The sequence below is a fragment of the Ochotona curzoniae genome, unplaced genomic scaffold (genome assembly GCF_017591425.1).
Source record: "Ochotona curzoniae isolate NIBS_2020 unplaced genomic scaffold, NIBS_Ocur_1.0 scaffold_274, whole genome shotgun sequence".
NCBI classification, from domain to species: Eukaryota; Metazoa; Chordata; class Mammalia; order Lagomorpha; family Ochotonidae; genus Ochotona; species Ochotona curzoniae.
In genome coordinates, this window is record NW_024467101.1 from 6,765,087 (window position 1) to 6,780,212 (window position 15,126).

The 15,126-nt window shown below is 46.2% G+C and overlaps 1 protein-coding gene across 3 annotated transcripts in view; it reads right to left on the minus strand.

Annotated features, from left to right (window-relative positions):
* The window catches only part of DEPDC5 (DEP domain containing 5, GATOR1 subcomplex subunit), an 86,180-nt gene extending 72,938 nt beyond the window's left edge, over positions 1-13,242 (minus strand). For 2 of the 3 annotated variants that reach the window (XM_041003631.1, XM_041003630.1), the window contains exons 1-9: positions 13,201-13,242; positions 12,195-12,318; positions 10,475-10,562; positions 8,966-9,012; positions 8,205-8,290; positions 7,171-7,254; positions 5,770-5,819; positions 3,108-3,177; positions 663-741 (exon numbers count right to left, since the gene is read on the minus strand). In XM_041003631.1, coding sequence (XP_040859565.1) covers positions 663-741; positions 3,108-3,177; positions 5,770-5,819; positions 7,171-7,254; positions 8,205-8,290; positions 8,966-9,012; positions 10,475-10,562; positions 12,195-12,252 — 562 coding nt within the window. In that variant the 5' untranslated portion in view covers positions 12,253-12,318; positions 13,201-13,242. Of the gene's footprint in view, positions 1-662; positions 742-3,107; positions 3,178-5,769; positions 5,820-7,170; positions 7,255-8,204; positions 8,291-8,965; positions 9,013-10,474; positions 10,563-12,194; positions 12,319-12,993; positions 13,116-13,200 lie in introns of those variants that run through there. The other variant, XM_041003629.1, reaches the window with a different exon arrangement.
* Positions 13,243-15,126: the final 1,884 nt, after the last annotated feature.

Sequence of the window (15,126 nt, forward strand, 5' to 3'; positions counted from 1 at the left end):
TCAAGATCAAGAACAAAATCTAACCTCCACAAACTTTTATTCTCCTAGTGATACTGAAGGTTGGTTAAAGATGTGCTGGTAAGCCCCTCAGTTATCTTTTTAAGTTTCTGCTGTTTGTAAGTGACCTTTTTGACTCCCAGCAAAAACTGATTCAAGCTTTTGCTAAACCCAAATTTGGGATCATGAGGCTTGTGCGTGGGACAGAATATCCATATCTCGTAGTAGCCCTATTGTCCTTTTACTCAGAATATCATAATCCTAATGCTATGGAAGAAAGTTGCTTCTATGAGAGATAGGAAGATAAATGAAAGACACCCAAGGAAATCCTGGTTCTTCATCATCCGATAACTTTTGATCCTGTAATTCAAGATCTGAGAATTCAGTTTTTTCATTAATATTTTAGTGCCTTTCATGAAATTTATATTATTTCTATTCCTATTTATATTATTTCTATTCCTATTTATATTATTTCTATTCCTATTTCTTTCCTGTATATAGGTGAGATAGACATGCACGCAAAGACATACCGGGTTATCTGTTGTAACATTACGATGTTACATCTTCACAAAATGGCAAGGGCTTATTATAAAATGAGACAAATTTGGGAGTGAATCAGAAAATTCTCCCTAGAACCAGTTATAATCAGCACTTAGAAACAGTACCATAAATATCAAAATCCCACATTTCACAGCTCATCTGAATAAATATGTAAACCATAGCTGATGTAGAACGGAACACCACCTGAAAAAAAAAGAAAGGTAAGCTCAGTATACAGCAATGATGAATAGTTTGAGTTTTGCAAGAGGAAGTTTGAGAACTCACAGCAGTGTAAACAAGCATTACTGAATTACACACTTGAGAATGTTTAACATGGGGGAATGAGCACAAGAGTCTAGTGGCTAAAGGCCTCGCCTTCCATCCTAAATGGGCACCGGTTTGTGTCTCAGCTGCTCCACTTCCTACCAAGCTCCCTGTCTGTGGCCTGGAAAAGCAGTTGAGCATGGCCCAAGGCTTTGGGACCCTGCATCCAGGTGGAGAACTAGGAAGAAGCTCCTGGCTCCTGGCTCCTGGCTTTGGATCAGCTGAGCTGCAGCTGTTGCAGCTACTTGGGGAGTAAACCAGCGAATGCAAGATCTTTCTGTCTCTCCTTCTGTCTGTAATTCTGACTTGCCAATAAAAATAAATATTTAAAACAAATCTTTTGAAAAAAGGTTAAGATGATAAATTTCACAATAGCTATTTTTTAAACTACAATTAAGAATTCCCTTAATTATGATGTGAGACTTCTCAAAAGTAAGCTTCATCCATGCTTTCCTTCTTTCACTTAAACCATTACTGAGCTCTTGCTCTGAGCCTTGTATCATGAGCAGTAAGAAGATCTGGTCTCTGATCCCTAGAAGTTTATAGTGCAGGATACAGACATGCAAAACATACTTCGTGAAGCATCACAGGAGGAAATGCAGAAGGGACAGTGAATCTGGCTGGGGAAGCCATGCAACCGCTTGACACAAGCAGACTTGTGCTAAGATGTACCAGACAGGAGTTGTCAGTCTCACAGAAACTCCCATAATACCTTCCCTCCTCCTAACTACCCCACTGGTGAGTAAAGGAGGATTTTCTGACTCTGCATGGGTGACCGCAGACCCCTGGTCCAAGTCTTTCCCTTCCCAAGGATCTCAAGAAGTTTGATGAGAAAGGAGAAGGATCCTCTTTCAGCTCATTAGAGACCTTCTCCCTGAAGCAGCAGCTCATTGAAGGCTATTCACTCCTTGGGGCAGGACAGGCATGTGATAAGATTATTGCCCCTTGGTAGCACAGAGAAACCTCTAAACTGGCCAGAAACACACTTTTCCAAATGCTAGCTGTGATCACATCTGGAGTTCTAGTATTGTAAGATTTTACTTTTTTGTAGTGTTTACTTTTCAAAATTATCAAATCGTTTCACAGCAAGAAATGCTGTATTCTTTTAGTAATAAACATATAGAACAATGGAGATGACTCACGTAACACCCTCAGGACATGCATCCCCGATCATGGTTCCTGGGATAAAATCAAGAGGACCAGCTCTGCCCCTTGGCACTGATGTGATCTGGCAGCAAGAAGCTGTGTAGTGTCTTCCGTCCCCACCTCCAGCTACCGTCCCCAGGCTGGGGTCACAGCCTGGTGCCTAGGTGTGCGGTTACTCAAGGCCAAGGGGCACCGGGGAACTTCTGCGGGTGATGGAAATATTCTACACCCAACTGTGATGAGTCATGCGTACATTTTCCAAAATTCAGCAAACTGTCACATTAAATAGTTTTATTGTGTTTCTGGGCATGTTTGACTACTATTTAAGTGATGTTTTACCAAGTCAGTGTAAAGGATATATATCATGATCTTGCTAACACATTCCACGTTTGTAAAATAGGTGCGTGTATATATACATAAATATATAAAATTCTATGTTTAGTGAAATTTTCATTTCACGGATTTTTTTAAAAACATGTTCTTCGCTTCGAAACTCTAAAACTATCAGTTATGGTCTTATTACCCTCATGTTCCCTTTCTTTTATTGCTTTAATACAACAATTTATGCAATACATAACTCATCTTAAGGTCTACAACTCAGTGGGTTTGAGTATACTCACCATATTGTACATCACCACCACTGACTCCAGAAATTTCCATCACTTCAATTTTTCCGTACTACCCATTAGCAGTTACTTCCAGTGCCTCTATCTTCTGGCAATTACTCATCTATTTTCTGTTCTACTGGTTTCCCTATTACAAACATCTCACATAAACAGAATTGTACAGCCTGATGACTTCTATACGTGAATTTTCTGTGCACTGGCCAAGTCCCCTGTATCAGGTACTTCATCAGCTGGTTTGTTCATTTCCTCCAGGACAGTCTCCGCAATGGAGGACCAGCACACCCACTCGCGAGAGTTCTAACTGTAAAACATGAATGTGACAGAGACCCTGACGATATGACCGGTCCTACCTGGGGATAACAATAGCAATCTCAGGAATCTCACATTTGGTTCTTTGCATTTTTCTTGATTTCAGCACTTAGACCTAATGGTATAAAGAATCAATTTTTTTAAAGGGATTTTTATAAATCTTACCCGGGTATCTTCGCTGATGTAACCACACATGACCTTCTCATTCTTGACCCACAGCTCACCAGCCTGTGCCCTGAAAGGAAACACCACACACACACACACACACACGTTATCACAAGTCTTAAACTAGGGAGAAGTAGCGGCAGGTGGCTTGCTCTATCCTGATGCCTATGTCCAACTGACCTGACTGGTGACAGATTTCTAACAAAGGTTCCGTGAATATATTATCAAACAGAAGGAATTCTTTTTATTATTATTATTATTTTAAAGATTTATTTTTATTATTTTTTTAAATTTTTATTGGAAAGGCGGATATACAGAGAGGAGAGACAGAGAGGAAGATCTTCCGTCTGATGATTCACTCCCCAAGTGAGCGCAACGGCCATGCTATGCCGATCCGAAGCCGGGAGCCTCTTCCGGGTCTCCCACGCGGGTGCAGGGTCCCAAAGCCTTGGGCCGTCCTCGACTGCTCTCCAGGGCCACAGGCAGGGAGCTGGAAGGGAAGCGGGGCTGCCGGGATTAGAACCGGCACCCATATGGGATCCCAGGGGTGCAAGGCGAGGACCTTAACCATTGCGCCACCGCGCCGGGCCCAGGAATTCTTACATTGAATATGTGTAAGAGTTCTTGGTCTGGGAGTTCAGAGCTAACATGTGGGCCTCAAAGAAGAGCTCAGGGAATGCACAAACCCTTTGAAGTGACATGCAAAATTTTCTGAGTCACAGTCTATAGCTTCTGTTACATCTCAAAAGGATGCATGTCACATAGGAAGTTAAGAAACCCCGTGAGAAGTTTTGTTCATCCCACCTTCGACACAGATTGTATAAGACACACACACACACTCAAAAAGGTCATCTTAGTATCAGAATTAGAATACAAGCAATCAGGAAGCCCAAGGAACAGGAGCCCTCTTTAACAGAGGCACTCTGCTGAAATCATTATTTTTTGTGTTTATTTACTTATTTGATTTTATTTGAAGGATAGGAGAGACAGAGACACAGAGGACAGGCTCTCCTGTTTGCTGGTTCATTACCCAAAGGATCACAACAACCGAGACTGGGCGATCCTGAGACCGGTAATCAGGGACTCCATCATGATTGTCTGACCACTTGAGCCATTCCTGGTGCGTCCCAGTGTGTGCAGCAGCAGGAAGCTGGAACCTATGACTGGTCACGTGTCTCAAACCCAAGTACTCTGACAAGGGGCACCAGTATTCTAAATGACATCTTAAATATTATGCCCCTGTGAGCCCTAACCAACTATGTAAAGATCATCCAAATAAATTTTAAATATATATATTATTTTTATGCCAACACCTGACCCTGTCGAAAAAATACACAGACAACTTAGAATATTCTTCTGGTTAAAAGCTGTCCTCTTACAAATCTTTTGCTAAATACCTTATATATTTGAAAGTGTTACTCAGAGAAAGAGAGAGAGAGAGAGAGAGAGAGAGACCTCTAAATGGCTGCAACGGCCAGGGATACACCAGTCTACAACCAGGAGCCTAGAATTCTGTCTGGGCTTAAGCCAGGATCCTGGAATGCCACGAGGATTTTCCATATGTGTGTTAGGAATCCAAGCACTTGAGGCATCTTTCACCACTCTAGCAGGTGCATTAGCAGGGAGCTGGATGCAAAGCAGACTTACAGCAGTACTCATATAGTATGGCATACCCTGTAGTTTTTTGAGAGTCTAAAAAAAGCACCACGAAAAGAGCATGGCTTTCAGGACTGACTAGCTAGTTTCAGCGCTAAGTGTCACTCACTGATTGAGTGGCCATGGGGACTTAACAGTGGGAAACTCAAGGTCCTTGTCAGGAGAAAGAAAATAAGACCCATCTTACAGGATCACTTTAAAAGTGAAACTATTCAGGGCCCAGTGTGGTGGCCTAGCGGCTAAGGTCCTTGAACGTACTGGGATCCCACACGTGCGCCAGTTCTAATCCCAGCAGCCCTGTTTCCCATTCATCTCCCTGCTTGTGGCCTGGGATTGGTGTGACACCGGCTGTTGCACTCACTTGGGGAGTGAATCATCCGGACACAGGACACAGACCTTTCTCTCCGTCTCTCTCCTTCTCTGTATATCTGACTTTGCAATAAAAATAAATAAATCTTTAAAAAAAAAAGTTAAACTATTCAGGATGGTATTAGGATAGGAGATACCCAATTAGGAGTACTAGTGGACATTTGTACCACAAAGACTTGTTATAACAGCAGACATCAACACAAACTATTATGCTGGAAAGTGAAAGCTATTCCCTCAGGACCTTCTTATAATCACTTCTCAACTTAACCAATCAGTCCTCATTAAAAAAAAAAGCAGGGGTGGGGGGAGAGAGTAGACAAAAGCCAGCTCTGTGGTATGGTGGGTTAAGCTGCCTTCTGTAGCGCAGGCATCTTACATAGACGCTGATTCTAGCTGATGGCTTCTGATCAAGCTCTCTGCTATTGTGACTGAGGAAAGCAGCAGAGGATAATCTAAGTGCCTGGGTCCTGCACCCATGTGAGAGACCAGGAAGAAGCTGCTGGCTCATAGCTTTGGCATGGTCCTTTAGAGCATGAACCAACAGATGGAAGACCTCTCTCTCACTCTCTTTCTGTCTCTGCCAATCTGCCTTTCAAATGCGTAATAAAATTCAAAGAGACAGAGATATAACACATACCTGATGCCGGCAAATTCTACCTTCTGGGTAATATAGGCGCATGTGCTGACCTAAACAGGAAAGAAATAGTCAACATAAAAATGCCACGGAGGTCACAGCTAAGGTCTCTTAGCGCTCCTATTGCTTTTAATAACTCCAAGTCTAATTAGCATAAGAGTGATTGACTTACCCTGAAGGGAAGCCTGCCTGGGCAGGTCTCACGGTAAGTTCTTAAAAGAGTTTGGCAAGTACAGACAACAGGTAAAGATGGGTGGTGAGTGGCCACCTTTGCAAACACACGTATCTTCATCTATGTTTAATCTCTGTGTCTACTTTTATTTAGATTGACTTAACAGCTTATTTCTCAATGTATCTCTCCCTTTAAAATATGTAAACATCCTTTATCAAACAAAAAATGGGTTTTTTTTTTTCTTAAACTACACATGGATGCACATTCTACTGAAAGTTTGCCGTTTCCTACACAGAAACTACAAAGACTTTTTAGTAGCAGCTCAGAATTCCGATGAACTGGACATTCGAGGTGAAAAATATTCATAAACAGACTCACACACATGGAAAATAAATGGAAAGTACACCAAAAAGCAGTCTAAAACCGGAATAAGTAAGCTGGGCATTCTAGCCCAGTATCAACAGCTTACTAGCTGCTTTAGCCATCATTTAACTTCTCAATTTCACTTTCCACATCAAAAACCAGGGACACTTCAAACATGCCCAAATAAAGATCAAGTCAAAATGTGAAAAACAGGGGCCAGTATTGCAGTACAAGTGCATTAAGCTGTCATCTGCAATGCTGGCATCCCATAATGGCATGGCAGTTCAAATTCTGAGTGCTTCTCTTCAGCTAATGCACCTGGGATGGAAGCAGTTGAAACCCCAAGCATTTGGCCCCCAAGCACACAGAATTCCTGGCTCCTGGCTTCAACCTGGCTACTGCAGCCATTTGGAGAGTGAATCAGGACTGAATAATTTACTCTTTCTATTGCTCTTTCAAATAAATAAATCCTTTTTAACAATTTGAAAAGTACTGGATAGTGCAACTGCCTAGTCTACCCCTTCAAGTGCTAGGATCCTATATGGTCACCGGTTCATGTCCCAGTTGCTCCATTTCCTATCTAGCTTCCTGCTTGTGGCCTGGGAAAGCAGTCAAGGATGGCTCAAAGCCCAGGAACCCTGCACCTGCATGGGAAGCCTGAAATAAACCCCTGGCTCCTGGCTTCAGATCGCCTCAGCTCTGATTGTTGTGCCTATTCAGGGAGTGAACCAGCTAATGGTTCACCTTCTGTCTCTCCTTCTCTCTATAAATCTGCCTTTCCAATAAAAATAAATGTCTTAAAAATAATACTAATAATTTTGTACTCTCCCCCTCCTAACTTACTTAGCAACAAAAATGTCATAGCTCACCAAACTTTTCTTTAGTCGCCACATATCTCCACGGCCAATATACTGATCCTTAAAAGTTAATTCCACGAGGTCAAGGGTCACATCCTAAAACAGGTAATCAGATACATGTTTCTGCAGTTTTTGGCCACGCTTTATAGTGATAAAATACTAACACTTGCTACAGAAAAAAAAAATATGCAAAACAGAAAAATACTAGAAGACGATGCTACTGCAAAAACCTGATAAACGTTTTGATTTGTTAAAATCTGTTTAAAAAGTCTTCAAGTATGGATGATGCCTACAAGAGATCCTGTAGAAATTTTATTTCATTTAGTGCATAAAAATTATCCAAGTAGTAATCTGTATGTTAGCCTTAATTTTCCCCATTCCTCACTTTGTTCTACTATGTTTTATATTCCAATGTGAACAAAACCCTTGGCAATGATTTTTTTAAATCTATTATAGCATTACCTTTTCTATGAAAATGAGAAGACATAAAGTGATTTTAGTGTTTGAATTAAAGATTTCCAGGTAGCCTCATATCCAGAATCTTACCAACAAAAGCTTCCTAAATGACGCCCAGTGCAGTGGCCTAACAGCTAAAGTCCTTGCCTTGCACACGCTGGGATCCCATATGGGCACCGGTTCTAATCCCAGCAGCCCCATTTCCCAACCAGCTCCCTGCTTGTGGCCTGGAAAGGCAATCGAGGATGGCCCAAAGCCTTGGGACCCTGCACCAGTGTGGGAGACCCAGAAGAGGCTCCAGGTTCCTGGCTTAGAATCATCTCAGCTTCAGCCGTTGCGGCCACTTGGGGAGTGATTCAACAGATGGAAGATCTTCCTCTCTCCTCCTCTCTGTATATCTGATTTTGCAATAAAAATAAACAACCTTAAAAAAAAAACTTCAAAAAGGAGACGGGGTGGGGGAGTCGTAAATACAATTTGCCAGTTACCGTAATCTATAACTGACCATATACCGAATAGCCTAACACCACAATTTCATAACCCATTACTTCCTTAGGTGACAGAAGCTTTGGGAAGGAGGGTCAGCCCACCTTAGGGTCTACTACATTCACATAAACATCCTGATAAGCTCTTAGCCGGAACACTTGAGTCACAGTCTGGTCCACACTGATAGTTTCTGAAATGGAAAGAAGAAATCCACATCAGGCAACACATGTTGAAAGCCATGCAAATCATATGCTAATCAACAAGTGCTCTGATACTCAACAGCAACAAAATTAACATTTGCATGCATAAGACACACTACCTTATACATTAAAGTTTTCGATATCTGCTTTCAGGCAAAGCAGATAAAATAAAACTCAAACCTAAGCAATTAGAAAAAATGAATGGAGACTGGGGGCAAGCACAGTGGTACATAAGGCTAAACCTCGCACTGCAGTGCCAGCATCCCATATGGGCATCAATTTGTGTCCCGGCTGCCCCACTTTCCATCAGGTTCCCTGTTCTGGCCTGGGAAAAAGTGGAGAATGACCCTCAAGGCCTTAGGACTCTGCATCCACATGGCAGACCAAGAAGCTCCCGGCTCCTGGCTTCGGATTGGCTCAGCTGCGGCCATTGTCGCCATTTGGGGAGTGAACCAGTGGCTGGAAGATCTTTCTGTCTCTCCTCCTCTCCGTAAATCTAATCTGCCTTTTCAATGAAAATGAATCAGTCTTAGAAAAAAAAAAAAAAACCCAAATCAGACCACGATGAGAAGAGGGAACAGAATGTGGTGGGCAGCACTGACTCTGACCTCCAAGTTAATTCTGAGACAACACATGTCAGAATCCCAGAGGGACCAAATTTTTACCTTTCTGTAAATCTTCCTTGAGCGATTTAACCTGCAGAAGCAGAGGGCTGCAAAAGAAAACAGAAGGGAGGCAGTAAGAAATCACTCCAGAGCTCTCTTCACCCCCCCAAAAAACCCAGAAGTTTCCCCAGGACTTGCAGTACCTCACAGCCCGACAACGGGAGAAAGCTCCCTGGGGAAACAAAGGCGCTTAGACTAAGAAAAGCAGGTAAATGTTACAGAATTTTCTCACTATCCAAACTGGTTTTCAATGTGAGTTTATTTTCATCTTCTTGAAAGGCAGAAAGGCACAAAAAGAAAACACAATAGGCTAGTGGCTCAAGTCCTTGCCTTGAATGCACCGGGATCCCATATGGACCTCAGTTCTAAACCTGGCAGCCCCACTTCCCATCCAGCTCCCTGCTTGTGGCCTGGGAAAACAGTTGAGGACAGCCCCAAAGCCTTGGGACCCTGCACCCATGTGGGAGACCCAGAAGAGGATCCTGGCTCCTGGCTTTGGATTGGCTCAGCTCTGACTGTCGTGGTCACTTGGGGAGTGAATCATTGGTAGGAAGATCTTCCTCTCTGTCTCTCTTCCTCTCTGTATATCTGACTTTGCAATCAAAACAAATAAATCTTTTTAAAAATATCACCTTTAAAACTGACTTATCAAATCCTCATTTTCTCAGTTGCATTTTTATTGTCTGTCTCTATCCCCCAGTTCTTTTCTTTTTATCCTTCTGGTCTGTGGGCAAGAAGGGATGAAGGCTCCTTGCTGTCAAGCTACATCAGCACCCAGGGATGGAAGGACAGTCATTTGATGATGTCATAGAGATCCCGACGTGGGGAAGATTGTTCCAAGGGTGTTACTTGAGTAGTTTTCATAGTTCTGAAATTTCACCAGCTTTGCTGCACCAGGGTCGAGAAAAATCTTCCCGAGGTCTATTGGCTGACCAAGTCCACCTTAGTACATCCTCAGACCCAGATACTTGCTGCAATGCTTGGCCAGCACAGTGGTCAAACCTGTTCTGCTTTCCGTCCTCTGATGAGGGATTTGACATCCTCTGCTGGCTGTCACGTCTCCTATGTGCATCTGGACATGCTGTCCTCTGCACCAGCATCAGTAATGAATGAGGCCCAGTCCCCACACAGCCCTCCAAGGTCAAATGACAAATCTATTGATTTTCCCTTCAGCCAGAGTTTCAGTCTAGCCATCTAGCTGGGGGGTCCCGCAAGAAATCTCACCTGGGTTGACCTCAGACTTGACTCGTATGCGCCAACCAGTGCAGGGTCAGGTTCGGTCCATTACCTGCACCAGTCAATGCATACACTAGTGGATGGAGCTGCCTGGTCAGCTCCACCCTCAACCCATCACCCATGTGAACTGACAGGAGCAGCAGATACCTAGCCCATAATGAACTGAGTACTTTTACCCAGGGACAAATAGCAATTCTACCCGGCTGGTCACTTGGACTAAGTATCAACAGAAGCAGCTGGCCACCAAGGGGCTCTAGGCAGGCAGGTACTCACCTGTATTCGTCATTAGGGTGAGCAATCTCTACGATGTCTCCAAGTTTGATGTGAGGAAACACCTTGGGGTTCACAACCAGCTCATCATCTGGAAGGCAAGGCAGAAGCCTCAGGTAGTAAATGCATTCCTCGGGCCTGGGTGAGTGAGGCAGGCACACTCTACACATTCTCAGCTGGGCCCTCAAGGCCCTGTGAGCTTTGTGTGACTACCCAATCTCACAGCCGAGATTCTAACTTCAATCAAAGCTGGATACTATGCCATAGCGGGCCGGTGCTGTGGTGCAGCAAATAAATCCTCCGCCTACAGTCCAGATGGACACCAGTTTGAGTACCAGTTGCTCTACTTCCTACCCAGCACCGTGCTAATACACCTAGGTAAAGCAGCAGAAGATCCCAAGTGCTTGGGCTCCTGAAATCATGTGGGAGATCCAGAAGAAGCTCCTGGCTCCTGGCTTCAGACTGATCCAGCTCTGGCCCTGAGGCTATTTGGAGAGTGAACCAGCAGATGGAAGACTACTGTGTGTGTGTGTCTTTCAAACAAATAAATAAATCTTTTTATTAATGTAAATAATAGCGCCCGGCACAGAAGCCTAGCGGTTAAAGTCCTCGCCTTGTACATGCCGGGATCCCATATGGGCTCTGGTTCAAATTCCTGCATCCTCGCTTCCCATCCAGCTCGCTGCTTGTGGCCTGGGAAGGCAGTCGAGGACGGGCCAAAGCCTTGGGATCCTGCACCCGCATGGAAGACCTGGAGGGAATTACTGGCTTCGGATCGAGCTCAGATTCAGCTATTTCAGCCACTTGGGGAGTGAATCATTGGACAGCAGATCTTCATCTCTTTCCTCCTCTCTGTACATCTGACTTTCCAATAAAAATAAGTATTTTTTAAAAAGAAGGTAATTATTTTAAAAAATTTAAATAACAAAAGAACATTATACTTTCGATGTAATTTTGCCCTTGAGTTTGTGAGATTGTTTTCTATAAAATCACAAAGCAGTGGTACTCAGAAGTTGGCAGGGGCCAATGCTGCAGCTCAGCAACCACCAGCATCTCCCATGGGCATCGGTTCACATCCCAGTTGCTCCACTTCCAACCCAGTTCTCTGCTTATGGCCTGGGAAAGCAGTGGAGAATGTCCCAAGTCCTTTGGCCCCTGCACCAACGTGGGAGGCCATGGAGAAGTTTCTCATACCCAGCTTTGGATCAGATCAGCTTGGGCCACTGCAGACATTTGGGGAGTGAACCAGCTGATAGGCGACTGCTCTGTCTCTCCTTCTCTTGGAGAAAGAAACCAGGGGGAAACCAAGGGCTCGTGGGAGGGCACAGAGAACAGGAGCCGCAGAGCTGGGACCTGCTTCTGCAGAGGACGGCATGCTGCTTCCTGCCCTTGCCTCCCTCAAAGGTCCAAAACCCAGGCAAAAGTTCACACTTTGATCTCACCTGGCGGAGGCACACCTGCACTCCAACGTGAAAAAAACAACGAAATAGCATCTGGGTTTCTCTGATCTGCCAACCCCGAGTGGGCTGGAACTTCAGAGCCACAGGAAACTTGGAGTAAACAGCCCAAGGACATGGAGGAAGGGTAGTAACCCAGGTACATTGCTGGGACCAGAAGGGGCCTAGGGCCTCAGGTCAGACCACCCTCCTCCCTGCACCACACGCAGCTACCCCACAGCCAACCCACGCAAGCCCCCCCCCCACCGGGATCCATCAATACTGACCGCTGCCCCCAAAGCCCTTCTTGTGGATGACCAGCTTGTACACTTTGGCTGTTCTCATCTTGCAGGGTCGACGCCTTCAGCTGTTCCAAGCCCAAAGCCGGGGCACAAAAGTCATCTTGTCCGCCTGCCAAGCCAAGAACACAAACGAAAAGGTGATGCTGCGGCCCTTCCCCGCCCCCCACGCCCAACCCCTCTTGGAGATATATACAGCCGAGATATAAGACAGCTGAGCTGTGGCTCAGCAAGGCGGCAGCATTAATTCTCGCAGGTTATCACTCCTCCAATTACAAGGAGGGAGGGAAAGCGGGTGCAAGAACAGAGCAGGAGCAACTTAAGGGGTTCCCCACACTAGCAGGTAATCATCACTACTGGGAATGTTCTCTGTGGTATCCATAATAGAAAGCCAAGCAGTGAATGGGACGCTAGTGGCCTCGGACGGAAAAGGGGCTCTCAGACCAGTAAACCACCTGCTCAAGTTCACTCAGGGTTCACGGGTGTGACTCAAGTCCCCCCACCAAGGCGACCACAAAGAGGAGGAAAGAAGGCGGTCCTTTCTCCCGAACTTCCATGGGTACCAACTCTCGGGGGAGACCCTACCAGCCTCCATCTCACAAGCCCAGGCCGCCGATGCTCAGAAAGGGACCAAGACTTGTCCAAGGTCACTCAGCGCTTTGGGAGAGAGTGGAAGGAGATAGGAAGAGTCCGGGACTTCAGAACCGGTGCTTCTCCTCCCTCCTCAAGCCCCTCATCCCACCGTCCTGCGAAAACCCCAAGCCGAAACCGGGCAGGTGCAACTCACCCGGTAGTTCCAAGAGCCCCTTCCCCGACTCAGCCTAGGGGAGGGGGGAGAACACCGCGGGTCCAACCCTCGCCAGGTTCCCCCAGCCCCACCCCGCGCCTGCTTCCAGAAACCCAGGCTGCAGCGTCCGCAGGATCCCCACTCGCCTGCCTCCCCTGGGATCCGGGCGGCCGCAGGCCCGGCCCGGCCAGCGCGCGAGCCACTCACCTGAGTACCCGCGCCGCTCAGGTGGCTCCGCCCCGAGGCCCCGCCCCCGCCCCGCCCCCCAGCGCCGCTCTCGCCAGACCTCCGCCGCGTCTCGGTGGCCGTGGTACTTCCTCATCCGGGACCCGTGCCGGGAGGCGGGGCGGGGCTGTCGGCCTCTGGGGATTTTCCCGCCTCAGGGAGGGCCGAGCAGCGGCGGCGGCTTCTAGAACCATCTATGTGGATGCCAAGATCCAGTTCTTCCCAGGCTGTCCGAAAGCCATCGGTGCCCGTTTCTGACAAGAGGGAACCGGGAGGCTCGACCCCGCTCCATCTTAGTGCCCCTACCCCACCACCTTTCAGGGCAAATGACATCCAAAGGTTTATTTTTGTGGAAAACAAAATTATTTTTGGAAAGTCCTTCCGAGGACTTCAAAAGCTTGGGGGAACAGACGTCAAAACTATAAAGGTAACAAAATAAGTTCCTTTTCGTTCACGTCTTCCACGCATTTGGGCGGGGGGTCCCAGGTTGCTGTAGGATTTCAGAGCGGGGAAGCTGAGTCAGGAGAAGGGCTGCAGTATCCCCATCCTTGGGGATGTCAGAGCCTGGGGTGCAGTGTTTGCCGCTGGCCAAGAGCTCCCGACGGGTGACCAAAGCCAAAGGCACCTCTCCTGACCACCTTCCCCCCACCCCCTCCGGCTTCTCCTCAAAGTACAGATGTTTCCCGTTTAGCAGAAGGTGGTGACATAATGTAATCCTTAAGTAGTTGAGATTTTGAAATGTTCGGTATGCACAGTGAGCTGCAACAGTTACAGGATGTTTTCCTGGATAGAATGTTAGGTGTAACAGACAAGTTTGCTACTTCCAGAAACACACCCAGATCCACCTGCTGTTTGCTGTGCTTCACCCCAGGGGTTTCGTAGGAAGTCTTTCCCCTCTCCGGCTCTCAGCCGGTGGTAACTGGCTACTGGCTTCTCCCTTTATAACCTTTAAGGGCAGAAAAAACTGATTCTCCTAAGAGACCTGTGGAACTTGTGTCCTTTATTAGAAATGCAAATGTTTCTCTTTTTAAAAAGACTTCCAGCTTACCTAAAAGTGTTACAAAAGAAAAAAAAATAAAAGAGTTTCAAAGAGACTCTCCCAGCTGATGAGTCACTTCCCCAATGGGCCTCAATGGCCAGGATCTGACCAGGCAGCAGCCAGGAGCCAGGAGCTACTTCTGGGTCCCCCACTTGGGCACAAGGAGCTCTAGCATTTAGGCCGTCTTCTGCTGCTTTCCCAGGTGCACCAGCAGGGCGCTAGATGGAGCATCCAGGTCTCGAACTTGTACCCCTATAGGGATAGCAGGTGGTGGCTTTAGCTGCAGGGCCTCAACACCAGCCCCCAAAGTTTCACTTTTTCAGTGGACAACTCTTGTAAACAATCTTCTCGAAGCTTTGAGGTAGCTTTTTTTTTTTTTCCCCATTGGTTTTGGTTTAAATTGTCAGAAGCTGATCACAGGGAAGTCACAGCAGGTAGGCTTCTGTCCTGCCCAGTCCCTCCCGCCCCTCACCAGGACAGGGTACCCATTGGTCTTAGCTGCCAGCGACATATTGCCTAGCTATGTGTGCTACACAGAACATTCCTCTTTTCTCAAATCTTTCTTTCTTAAGATTCAACTTTATTGGAAGATTCACGGTGAGGAGAGACAGAGATCTTCCTATCCCAAATGGCTACAACAGCCCAAGATAAATTGATCCAAACCGAAGAGCCAGGAGCCTCCTTCAGGTCTTCGATGTGAGTGGAGGGTCCTAAGGCTTGGGGCCATCCTTAATTGCTTTCCCAGGCAACAAATAGGGAATTGGACAGGAAGTGGAGCAGCCGGGATATGAACTAGTACCCACACAGAATGCCTGTGCTTACAAGTGGAGAAATAACCAATTGATCTATTGCACCAGCCCCAATCCTAG